The sequence below is a fragment of the Podarcis filfolensis genome, assembly GCF_964270895.1.
Source record: "Podarcis filfolensis genome assembly, chromosome: 14".
NCBI lineage: Eukaryota > Metazoa > Chordata > Lepidosauria > Squamata > Lacertidae > Podarcis > Podarcis filfolensis.
In genome coordinates this window covers 38,716,248-38,728,916 of record NC_139616.1, presented here as the reverse complement: position 1 = coordinate 38,728,916, position 12,669 = coordinate 38,716,248, and the positions used below count along the sequence as shown (strand labels likewise).

Below are 12,669 nucleotides of genomic sequence, written 5' to 3'. Positions count from 1 at the left end.
ACCCCACGGATTCCACCACCTGAGGTGTTTGCTTCAGCCTGCTTCTGGATGGTACCAAAACTCGGGGCACAGCACCAGATCTGCCTCATTGCCCTCAAGAAGGCAACATGAATCACGTAAGAGGCAGGTTCAAATCACTGATGAAACTGGCCAGGCAACCTGGTCTCTGTTACCCTAGTCTAGCCCAGTTTTCTTCAACCTTAGGTCTCCAGATGTCCTTGGACTACAACTCCCATCATCCCCAGCTAGCTTATCCAATAGTCAAGGGCGGCGGGCGTTGTACTCCCATCAAAATACAGTGGTACCTTGGGTCACATACGCTTCAGGTTACATATGCTTTAGGTTACAGACTGTGAAATAGTACCTCGGGTTAAGAACTTTGCTTCAGGACGAGAACAGAAATCGTGCAGCGGCGGTGGGAGGCCCCATTAACTAAAGTGGTGCTTCAGGTTAAGAACAGTTTCAGGTTAAGAACGGACCTCCGGAACGAATTAAGTACTTAACCCAAGGTACCATTGTATTGTACCTGAGGAACCCAAGGCTGGGGGACTATGCCATTGCTGTCAACGTTTCCCTTTTTTGAACGGAAAATTCCCTTATTCCGAATAGGATTCCTCGGAAGAAAAGGGAAAAGTTGACAGCTATGGACTCTGCCCTAGCCTATCTCACTTAAGGTGGCTGTGAGAGTAAAATGGAGGATAGGGAAGATCCCTATATGGTGCCTTGGAGCAACTCGCGTGTGTGTGGCCTGGAGGAAACAGGATAAAACGTGTAGCGCATAGAGTACAGTAGAATGAGTTCATGCGACGGAGTCCTGCCGCGCAGTGACAGAAACAGGCTGAGCACCTACAAAAGCGTCGCCTGGCCCCGCCCCTTTTCGGGAAGCGTTCTTGGTTGCTACTGGATACCAAAACCGAAAGGGCCGCTGGGAGTCCACTCTCTGCCAACTCCGGCCGTAGTGTTTGAAGACGCCTTGCCTTTAGGCCACAGAGATAGAAAAGTGTAGTGTCGGTAACTTCCGGGTAGCTGCCGTTGAGAAATCTTGGCGGAAGTACTCTTTCTAACTCATAATTTTTACCCGTGTAAAAATTATCGGGAGATCAAGCCTGAATCCAGCGGTCAATTGAACACAGAAGCCTTGCGCTTCATTGACTTGCATGCAGACATGTTGCACTTTAAAATGTTTTCTGCTTCCAAAATTTTATTTTTAAGAATCCCCTCAAATGTGGCATGCATAGGTTTGCGGATTCTTTCTGTTTCTGAGCGGAGAAGCTGCTGCCAAAAAAATAATAAATCCTGGAAAAATCAGCTCAAAGACATTCTGAGCACTGCAGCTGTCGACTCAAAGCGACGTCCCAGTGATTTCAACAGGTTTGCTCCCAAATGAGTACGCAGAAAATCGCATCCTAAAAGATCAGAAAATTGAGCCCTATGTGTCGATTCAGCCTTAACACAAGGTATCTCTACATTTTGTTCTCTACGGTCCAAAGCGAAGCCGTTGACGAGCACTGGCTGAGCGGAAATCTCCCCGAGGCATTTTAACCCGGGAACAATGTAATCTCGCGAGAGAAATCCCCGCCACTTCCTTGTTATCCTGCCGCCTCGATTTCCCATAACACCCCGCGCTCGCTCGGCCGCCTTCCTTTTTCCGCCATATTGCTGCACTGGTGAGTAGCGGGCGATGGCCGTTCCTGGGTGGCATCCGTCGTATATCGAACCCATCCTGTCTCCTTGGGCCGCTGTCGACCCGGTTCCTGGAAGCTGGGGCTCCGCTCGACCTGCGCAGCTTATTTGGAGATGACCGCGCTTCTCCTGGTCCTCGCGGCGGCCGCCTGAACGGAGCCGGGGGGGAGAGCGGTTGGGAGAGGAATGCCTTGGTCTGGGGCTTTGAGTGGAGGAAGGGCTGGGCTGGCGGGCTGTGCCTGACCGGGGAGGCCTTGACCGGCAGGCAGAAGGTGCCTTGCTGGACGAAGAACGCCGGGCACGGCTGCGTGTTCACGCGTTCGGGCTGCAACTTACTTTACATGCGTGTAAGCCCCAGGGCACGTAGTGGAGCTTCCATGTGCCTCATGTGGTTGCATTTTAGGTCCTCGCGAGACATGGGCGCCTGCACCAGCTTGGGCGGGGGTGGCTTGCAGGCTGCTGCTATAGAGCAGGCCGACATGGGTGGCATTCAGCTCCGGGTCGCCCCTTAACATCCCGGGGTCGCTGGATGCTTCACTGGGGCAGCAAAGTTTGGGGCCCTCAGCTTCTCATGCATTCCAGTTCCTGGAGCGGGTAGTTTGCCTTACCAAGTGCTTACAATAGAACTCTTTCCCTTTGGGGATCGTTGGCTTCGGGAAAGTATTGCACTCACGAGCTAATGTTAAAACTTGTAAGCGGTGGGGGGGACACACAAAAGCCCATCTCTTGTGGCATTCTTACTGCAAATACATCAGATCAGCTGTGTTAATATTTCAAAGGGTTGCTGTGTGGGTCTGCAGCTGTAAAAACGATGGGAAGGCTTGCTTGATCACACCAAAGTTGTGAAGTCCAGTGTCCTGTTTCCCAGAGATGCTTCTGGGATGGTCACAAGCAGGTTTTGAGGGCAATGGGCCTTTGACTCCCCAGCAACTGGCATTCAATAGTGTCCCTGAACATTGTTGCTCCTTGTTCAAGGTGTCAAAATATGATATTGTTTTAACCCAAATTAAGGAATCCTTGCAGTGTCTGTGTTTTTCTGGCTAAGGAATATAATTCTTCAGGGCTTTGCTTGGACTAGAACCCCAGAGACAGTATAAGACTTCTTTTATGAAAATACAAAGTATAATATATGCGTCCCTTTGAGTACAAAGGGACTCTCCTCTTCACCCCCATGTAGTCAGGGCAACTACATAATCTGTTAAAGGTCTTTCTAGGGGGGAAATGTGACTTAAAAAAGAATGACAACACAGACTTTGAAGATATCCCCAATCTAGTCTCTGTGTCTTGATGCAGGGTAGCTTAATGTAGTCCCAATGAGTGCCTGATAATTGCACACAAAAAGCTATTACAGTCTCCCAAAGCCATCTTGTTTCATGCATAAGCAGCTCTTAAATTTTGAAGTGTTTGTGTGTGCTGCACTGGGGGGCATGTGTGTATGAACAGCACTGGGCAAATACTCTCCTGATTGCAACTCCTAAGTAAGAATAGCCTTCAGAGCATCCAACCTGGGCAGTTCTTATGAATTGGAGGCAATTAATCCTTTTTGTGTTTAAACTTTTACTGTACCAGAGGTAACTGTGTAAGCATTTGAGCTTAGTACCTTGTGAACTTGTTTGCAAGGCTTCTCCGAATCTACGCTTTTTTTATAATTTTGGGTTGTTAGAGCTCTTTGAAAAGAAGTCGAACAGTTGCAGTTATTTTTTTCTGGAAATACACACAATGTAGTGCCCTTGCAATTCAGTACTTTCTAAAGATAGTTTATTCATTGTGACAGTCACCCCTTTCTGTAGGCAGTTACTGAGGCTATTATATCAACTTACTACCCTTATCCAAAACTTAAGAGCAGAATTGCTCTTAACTTGCTTTGTCTTAGGAATGAAAGCTTGTAGCTTTAACTGGCTAGTGAACTAAACGATTTATTTGCAATTGGAGTGGCCACATCGTAACAGCAGATAATACATGCCATTTGTTTAGAAAGTGTGTTTTGATTACTCTTTTAATTATCTCCCTATGTTTTGTGCTGCTTCCAACATCCAGACGCAATCCAGTGAGCCACCATTTGAAGAAAGAAAACTGATACATGTTAGCAATTGGGCTTATCATTTAAATTTGTGTATTTTATCCATGCAGGCATCATGGTGCGCATGAACGTTCTGGCAGATGCTCTAAAAAGCATCAACAATGCTGAGAAGCGTGGAAAACGTCAAGTACTCATCAGACCGTGCTCGAAAGTTATTGTCCGGTTCTTAACCGTGATGATGAAGCATGGTAAGTCCACAGAATATATGTAAAACAGTCCAGGAAAGATTCAGCTTTTTGGCCTTTTAAACTCCGATATCACCTTGGCTGGGAAAGCTGCCAGTGAATATATTATATTCAAAGTTAGATGTGGGTATAGGTTGAAACTGGGCTTAATTACTTAAAAGTTCTGTTTGAAGATGACTGTGGTTGAAGCAGCGTACTTGGGGTTGGGGGCAGTGAAAATGGTCAGCTCACTATAAGCCAAATAACTTGCTCCTTCAGATGGTACAGTGCAAGTAGTATTTTAAATTATTTATCACACCTGTGCTTCGCCCTTCCTCCAAAGGGTTCAGGGACCATCCATTTTTGTTCTCATCATCAGTTGATTGTTTAGCCAAGAAGGCACTGTCCTTAGGTGTACATACTCTGTAAAACAAAACAAGCAGCAATACAGTGGTACCTCGTGTTACGTACCATCCCCCTTACTAATGCTGCGGGTTATGCACTCCCCTAACCCAGAAGTAGATGCCCCTTGTTGCGACCTTCGCTCCAGGATGTGAGCGGAAGTTGCGCGGCAGCAGCGGGAGGTGCCATTAAAGAAAGTGCGCCTCATGTTATGAGCAGTTTCCTGTTATGAACGGACCCCCGGAACAGATTAAGTATGTAACGCGAGGTATCACTGTACTAAATGAAATAGCGAAGTATGCTGATATATATGATAGTGTGCACAATAGCCTGAAAAACCTATGGTAATCCTTGTATTAACATGCAGTATTCGATTTTATAAAATGGCTTCCAGTTTTGTTTTTGCAAATTGAATCACTTCGAATGCCACAGGCTGTGTGAAATAGTAACTTGCCAAATGCAAGCCAAGTGTCCATGGCACAGCAAGGATTTGAATCCCTGCATTCCTAGTTCTAGTCAAATAGTATCTGCTATGCCACACTGGCTCATATATCCCACCCTCATAGTCAAGCAGTTCAGTTAACGGGGAGGAATGGGTTGCTTTAGTTCTATTTCAATGGTGCAAAGGTTTGAATATGCTGAATGCTTTTCTTTGGTTCACAGGGTACATAGGTGAATTTGAGATCATTGACGATCACAGAGCTGGGAAGATTGTCGTTAATCTCACAGGCAGACTCAACAAGGTAGGACCTGACTTCCATTTAAGCCCCACTGGACTTAATGCCAGAATTGCATCTTGGAAGATACACTTGCTGGGTGCATCTAAATTCACCTCACTTCACAGGAAAATTCACCCTTTGTGGGTTGGAATAAATGGAAGGTGTGTTATGTATTTAGGCAAAATTTCCTTTAGCCCTAGGGCCAGTTCAGACAATACTGTAATGTTTTGTTCATATAATTGTGTGCCTGACCAAATGGGAACTTTTATTATAAGCAAATGGCTTCAAGAGGTCCTTGATGGGAATGGCTTGAAAAGAAGCAGCTGTGAATCTTGGAGGTTTAAGGATATCATTTCAAGGTCCTCTGGTCCTACAACAGCCACTGTCTGGTTCACTTGAGTTGACAACATTGTGCCTTAAACTGGCAAATCAGAAGACATCTACTCTGCTTGTCTTAAAAACCCTTAGAGAACAGTCTTTAGGGTGCCACCTAAGTGGCTGTCATCAATGGATCCTCTTCTTTCTCCTTGACCTCTTTGAAATCAGTCTTGGGAAGCCACTTCCGATCAACCTATAGTTCCTGGCATCTATGCGTGCAGTTGGCAAGGGCTCCTTGCCTGAAACTCTAGACAGCTGGTGCTAGTCAGTGAAGGGACTTTTGAACTCCTTGAACCCAGACATCTGATAAGGCAGATTTTTATTTTACTATTTGTATAATTTTGTTTCTAAATTGATTTTTACGTTATTGAATTGAGATGTGCATTTATGCATTCACATGATTCTTGGGCTTTTATTTTCTCAGTTTTTAGTTTTTCCTGAGATTGGAGTTTATTTTCTTCTTCTTACCTAGTATTGTGACTGCTTGGTCAAATGTTAATAGGCCTAGAACTGAAAATAGCTGGTAAACTGATATATTCAGATCTGTTAGGGCATAGCATCTTACAGCTGCACCTTTGAAATGGGTTGTATTTATATTTTCTTCTTCTTTTAGATACCACATATTAAATGTGTGTGTTGTGCTCTGGATGTTGCAAGTTTTAAGAGTATTCTTACAGGGCGGTATATATTGTTATACTCTTAAAAGAGTATTGTGAAAGTTTTCCAAACATGTTTTTTCTTTCTTTGTGTTCAAAATATTTGACTTGATTGTTACAGTTACAGGCTGATATTACAAATTCAGGATGAAACTATACAACTCTATTCATACCCAAGTTCTGAATCATTTCTTACTGAAAAGTTTAAGTTAGCTGTGCTGGCCCATAGGAGACATACAAAATCATGGTTAGAACAGAATATAACAAAATTGTGTGTGTGTGCTTTTGAGACCTCCAGAGCCTGTATTCTTTCCTGTTGAAATAAATGATTTCAAATTTCTTATTAGAAGTAATAAGAAAAATGGCGGTAGCTGTTTGGTTTCATTTAGAAAATTCACAAGACCTTCATTGGGACCAACAGAAAAATCACAAAATAAAGCAGAAATGGAGTAGCCGTGTGCCAGCAACATTTTCCTCTTCCCACCTTCTCCTTTTTTGCTTTCTTTAACATCTTGTCAGAGGAAAAATTTGGTCCCACAAAACTCAAAAGCGCACCATTTTTGTGACTTGTCAGTTGGTCCTAATGCAAGCACAATACTACTTCAATAATCAGGTGGAAAGCTATAGTGGGGCAGGAGAGCTGAAAATAATGACAATATTCACATCTGGCAACCAATGTGCCCCTCTGGTTTCAGATAGTACATGAGTAGACAAGTTGAAAAAGCCTGGGAAACAATTTTTCACAGTCCTCTAGCGTCTATGATGGCTCATTTACCATAAGTAATGTATTTAGTGTTAACTCTGGAAGTGTATACATGGTACCTCGGGTTATGAACTTAATTCGTTCTGGAAGTCCATTCTTAACCCGAAACTGTTCTTAACCTGAGGCTCACTTTCGCTAATGGGGCCTCGTGTTGCCGGTGCACAGTTGCCATTTTCATCCTGGGGCAAAGTTCTCAACCCGAGGGACTAATTCCGGATTAGCGGAGTTTGTAAACCCGAAGTGTTTGTAACCTGAGGTACAACTGTACTCTATTCTGACCAAAGTAAGCCTCATAGGATGCAGCTGTCTGGCCCTTGCTGCTAGTACAGCAGACGAACATCTCCCTTCCATCCTCCCCAAATTGGCAATGGGGAGGAGGCAAAATCACTTCTTAGCTGCTGGGACAATCCTCGCCCATCTCTGCTGCTTCAAAAGTTGGGAAGAAGGCTAGTTGCTTGTCACACTCCACAGAAGGCAATTTGCATATAATACGCAACCCTAGTGTAGTTGAAGACTGGCATGCACCTCTGCCTCTTGGCAGAAATGTTGGCATTTCTGTCAGCCCTGTCAAAGCAGCATAATGCCAAGGTTTCTGTTGTGCCCTGCAGCTTGTGACAAAGCCAGTGTTTGCATTTGACATGTGCTTGTTCAACTCCTGTACGTTGGTGTGAGGCAGCGCTTCGATTTATTTATTTTGTTAACTGTATTTATAGCCCACCCTTCGCCAAATGGTTGCTGGGTGGGCTGCAAAATATAACAATTAAGAACATTGTGTAATTAAAATCGTAAAATAAAAGGCAGTTATCAGAATAACAAAAGTAGCACAGAACTGCAGCACACAGCAGAGTAGGAGGAGGGAAGATATGCACTCATCCAAAGGCCTAGGTAAAGAAATGTGTCTCAGCCTATCATCAAAACGCATTGTTCTGTGAACCGCCCTGAGACCTTCCGGTATAGGGCGGTATATAAATTTAATAGATGATGATGATGATATTCAGTGATGGCACAATATGGGCTTCAGAAGGGAGGTCGTTTCACTAGCTGGGGGCCACCACAGAGAAGAGCCTCTCTTGCCACCATCACCCCTCAGCCATCTAGTCCATTTCTATGCTGCCTTCCATCTTGTAACTCAGATGTGTTCTAGGCAGGGTTCCCAGTTTGTCTCCCATTCAGGCACTGCTTAACTCAAGCAAGATGGTTTCATCCTGTGCCTAACTGACAGTGCCATCTGGATCCTGTTCAGGATTGTATGAACTGGCTATAAATCACAGCCCCTGAACCCACAAACATTTATTATTGTTGTTCCCAGGCACTTTTCCCTGGTTCCGCTTCCTGTTGAATTGGGTAGCACAGCTGTGTTCCATCTATCAAATTTATTGAAAATACTTTAATGCCACATCCTTCAGTTCAATGACTTCTGGACTCTATCAAATTTATTGAAAATACTTTAATGCCACATCCTTCAGTTCAATGACTTCTGGACTTTGCAAGTAATACATTAGAAAGATGGTTAAGTCTTTTCTCCTTTGTTTGGCTTGATAGTGTGGTGTGATCAGCCCCAGATTTGATGTCCAACTGAAGGATTTGGAAAAGTGGCAGAACAACCTGCTACCTTCACGTCAGTTTGGGTAAGTATCAGCTGTGTAGAACTGGATTGCCAAAGCTTGTGATTAGGGCTGCTTCATTGCTGTGAGTTTTACCTTAGCTATTGCTCCTTGGTGCTAGATTCATATTGCAAGATAAGCGCATGCCGAAAATCATTGAATCTATTCATAATTTTGGATCAAAAGCCAGAACTACTACTAGCACTTAACCTGCTAACTCTGGCACATTAGCTATTGCTTTCTGTAGAATCAGTGCATAGCTGTCAACGTTTCCCTTTTTTAAAGGGAAATTCCCTTATTCCAAATAGGATTCCTTGCAAGAACAGGGGAAAAAGTTGATAGCTATGATCAGTGGGTTGTATGCAACTAATTGTGCAAGGTTCCCCTCACTCATCTCCCCCATAGCAGCTCTGGGAGTTCCCCCTAACTTTCTGGAGCAGATTTGTTGTTAGGAAAGAGGGAGGAGAAGTTCCTTGGTGCTTATGGAAGTTGTTTTGCATGCACGATGATCTAGCTGGATTCAAACCAGTATGGCAATGATCCCATAAGAATCTAATCTGTATATGTGTTAAGCAGTTTTGCATTTAGTTTTTGTGGTAGTACATTTTTCTAATGTGCTGCCTGTTAAAGATGAGGTTAAATTCTTCTTTCTGCTTTTGCAAATGGGTAAGAAATCAAGCATAAAGCATAACGGGTATTTTCCTCACCCTTTTAATAGGTACATTGTGCTGACAACTTCAGCTGGCATCATGGACCACGAGGAAGCTAGGCGAAAACACACAGGAGGAAAAATCCTGGGATTCTTTTTCTAAACTTGTAAAAACAGGCAAACTAATAAATTGTTCAAATAGACTCTTTGCAGCCTGCATGTTAAACTCAATCCTTGTTCCATCGCCCTAGTATATAATGCTATTCGGGTAATAGTATATTTTACATTGTTGTGTAAAGTGAGCAACGGCCTCGGGTGCGGGCACCTTTGCTGGCTCAGGTTGTCTTCTCGATCTTGCTGCTTTATATAGGATAAACTGAACACATATGTCTATGCACACGTATATCTATGCACCAGAAATTAACAGAAAAGTAATCTGCAATGCAGAAGAAAGTGTGAGACTTGATTTCTATAAATTTGAGGCAGTTGCTGGTCTTAAGAGAGCCAGTGTGGTGTAGTGGTTAAGAGCTATAGATTCGTAATCTGGGGAACCGGGTTCGCGTCTCCTCCACATGCAGCTGTTGGGTGACCTTGGGCCAGTCACACTTCTCTGAAATCTCTCAGCCCCACTCACCTCACAGAGTGTTTGTTGTGGGGGAGGAAGGGAAAGGAGAATGTTAGCCGCTTTGAGACTCCTTCGGGTAGTGATAAAGCGGGATATCAAATCCAAACTCTTATTCTCTCTTCTTAATCCATCAACAGCAGTTACAAGAGAGCAGGACCTTACTAGTAAGGAGTGGAGCATAGAAACACATCAGTAGTCAGTATTGTATGCTGAGCAATTGCTTATGTGGACACTGGCAAATGGTTGTCTGTATGGACCTGTAAAGGTAAAGGTACCCCTGCCTGTATGGGCCAGTCTTGACAGACTCTATGGTTGTGCGCTCATCTCACTCTATAGGCCAGGAGCCAGCGCTGTCCGCAGACACTTCCGGGTCACGTGGCCAGCGTGACAAGCTGCCTCTGGCGAGCCAGCGCAGCACACGGAACGCCGTTTACCTTCCCGCTGGTAAGCGGTCCCTATTTATCTACTTGCATCCAAGGGTGCTTTCGAACTGCTAGGTTGGCAGGTGCTGGGACCGAATGACGGGAGTGCACCCCGCCGCGGGGATTCGAACCGCCGACCATGCGATCAGCAAGTCCTAGGCGCTGAGGTTTTACCCACAGCGCCACCCGCGTCCCTTCTACAGGTCTGTATGGACCTGTAGTCATTGGCATTAATGCAGTGCTCAAAAGATTAGTGCTTTGACCAGATGTCTAAAGGACAGGACAGACAGGCTAAAGTAATGAGAAGCACATACCTTGAGAGCAGTTCACACAGTGACCTGTTGTGCAGATTATAGGTTTATGGGGTGCATATGTGAATCTTGGGGCTTATGCATATTTTGCTTCCACCCTCAGATAGTGGGAGAGATGCTTAAAATTCCCTGTTCATGCTTACAAAAGTTTCAAAACGGGTAAAAGAATTTAAATAAGGAACTTAATATATTTTAAATAAGAAATCAGCTGTTTAAAAGAGCAGGAGAGTTTCTCCAGTTTAGTGGCTGCCACAGTGAATGCTTTGCTCCATTTAGGGTGGATGCACTCTCGCTAATCGGTAACTTTGGAAGCGCTGTGTTGTGGTGGATAGTGAAATTAAGCAAATCACCCCTTTGTGTTTTATAGAGGCAAATTCATTAAGTCTTAAAAAGTAATCCTATAGGGGTTTTCTGAATAGCTGACAGCCATTCAGACAACTAGCCTTTTCTTCGCTTTGGACATTTGCAGCTTCCCGTTTTGCAGGGAGCCTTATTTTGTATATGCATGATCAGCAGTGAAGACACTGTGTGCTTGCAGAACGTTGGTAAACTGAAGTCATCCTCCACCCTTTTCCCCATTTGTGCCCATTTTTTAAAAGGGTTGGATTTTGTTGGCCAGCCAAGGACTCCCAGATCTCATTTATTTGATGCATCCGTATCACAGGACTTCATGTTTATCCGCCTCTAATGAATATGGAAAGAATTGTGCGGTTGGCCAATTTTACAGTAGAGTTGCCAGTCATGCCTATTATTGTTCCTTATCACACTCCCTCTGCCTCTCCTATGTTGGAAGGCAGCCCACTACCTTCAGAGTATCTTCTTGCCCTTGAGTCTTCAAGCTTTTGGAAAGCCTCTGGCTGGCTGCCCATCCTCCTGGTCCCATTCTCTCTTTCTGACTCCTAAAAAAACCCACCTGATTATCCTCCAAAATTTCTCGCTTTGCATCTAGGAGCAAAAAACCCAGAGTTCCACCTTAAAGAGTGAACAAATGGATTATGGTGCAGTCATTTGGGAACTAGGGCCCAGTCCATCAGATGCACAAAGCCTTTTACGGTTTTAATTCTGCGTTTTGCACTTCCCTGAAGCATTTTATTGTAGTATGTGCGTCACTTAGAAGGCAATTGATCTCAGTTTTGTAAGAGATGCTTATTAGTACTGTCTTCATTACTGGGAGGGCAGAGAGGCTATCAAAACTGAAATGTTAACATAAGAAGAGACCTGCTGGATGAGGCCAATGGCCCATTTAGTCCAGCATCCTGTTGCTGCAATGGCCACCCTGATTTGTGTAGGAAACTCACAAGATGGACCTGAGCAGAAGAATACTACTACTGCAGTTTAGAGCAACTGTGGCTCCTAGAAGCTGTCTGTGACAGCAGCCACGGACCACAAAACAGCTTCAAATGGATGGCTAAACCAGGTGAGGGTAGCCGATGGGTCTCAGTCCTTCTATGAGTTAGGGACTTCCCTTGCATGTGAAGGCAGACTCTGATGGATTGAGCAGATGAGACAAATGGTGGACCCAACGGTCAAAAAGGCAGTTTCTGCACATGCTGTAGAGGTAAGTGAGGGGCAGATGGGGCTTTGTCAACCTGGGAAGAAGAAGGAGAAGCAAAGACTGTTCCTAAAGCCTTTAAGCTGTACTGATTTTTGAGAAAGCCTTCAGCAGTAAACCCTGAGGAAAAATCTCCATGCTGCCTTGTGGGACATCTTTGGGAGAAGATGTTTGTTGCTTGGTCCCAACCTTCCATCCGTGACACAAAAGGAAAATGGTTTGGAAGGGAGGAGGGAATAAGCAAAACTCAGCCATATAATATTTAAGTGCACAATTGAACAAGTGCACAATTTCTCAGATTAACCTGGAAATGGGAGGAGTCAACTTTTGGGTGCACACATTCAAAAATGACAAACTAATTTGCCTGTCCCTACACTAAATCACTAATAAATTTCCTTTCTCAAATGTATACTTCATGTGAGCCATTAAATGGCACTACTGCATTTTGGTTAGACTTGTCCAGAGAGATATATCATTCACCAAAGTACTTACCCTGAAAGAGTTTGCTCATTTGCCCTGGATTCTGCACCTACTACAGGAAATCCCTGTCTGTTCTCCCTCTCCTTTAAAATCATTCTCTTAATTGAACTCATGGCTGTTAAATTACTGGTGATTGAAGACATACGGCCCATAATTTAATTTTTCTTCATTCTTGCCTCAG

At 44.2% G+C, this 12,669-nt stretch overlaps 1 protein-coding gene and 1 long non-coding RNA gene across 3 annotated transcripts; both read left to right on the top strand.

Moving 5' to 3' along the window:
* Positions 1-1,533: 1,533 nt before the first annotated feature.
* Positions 1,534-9,301, top strand: RPS15A (ribosomal protein S15a). 2 transcript variants are annotated; one of them, XM_083585445.1, is made up of 5 exons: positions 1,534-1,667; positions 3,814-3,951; positions 4,993-5,072; positions 8,388-8,473; positions 9,168-9,301. In XM_083585445.1, the coding sequence occupies exons 2-5, from the start codon at positions 3,819-3,821 to the stop codon at positions 9,259-9,261; spliced, it is 393 nt and encodes a 130-aa protein (XP_083441571.1). In that variant the 5' UTR covers positions 1,534-1,667; positions 3,814-3,818; the 3' UTR covers positions 9,262-9,301. The 2 variants fall into 2 exon arrangements, with proteins under 2 accessions (XP_083441571.1, XP_083441572.1); XM_083585446.1 differs by having other exon boundaries at positions 1,659-3,212; positions 3,636-3,951.
* A 546-nt stretch (positions 9,302-9,847) lies between these two features.
* On the top strand, positions 9,848-12,417 carry LOC310749037. The gene is made up of 2 exons (XR_014541448.1): positions 9,848-9,982; positions 10,367-12,417. It is a non-coding gene; the product is annotated as an uncharacterized lncRNA (long non-coding RNA).
* Positions 12,418-12,669: the final 252 nt, after the last annotated feature.

Bases quoted from the DNA above. Each gene is read 5' to 3' on its own strand.
- RPS15A (XM_083585445.1), top strand. From the start codon at position 3,819: ATGGTGCGCATGAACGTTCTGGCAGATGCTCTAAAAAGCATCAACAAT. The intron at 5,073-8,387 runs GTAGGACCTGAC...TTGGCTTGATAG, and splicing joins TCACAGGCAGACTCAACAAG to TGTGGTGTGATCAGCCCCAG. The intron at 8,474-9,167 runs GTAAGTATCAGC...CCCTTTTAATAG, and splicing joins CTACCTTCACGTCAGTTTGG to GTACATTGTGCTGACAACTT.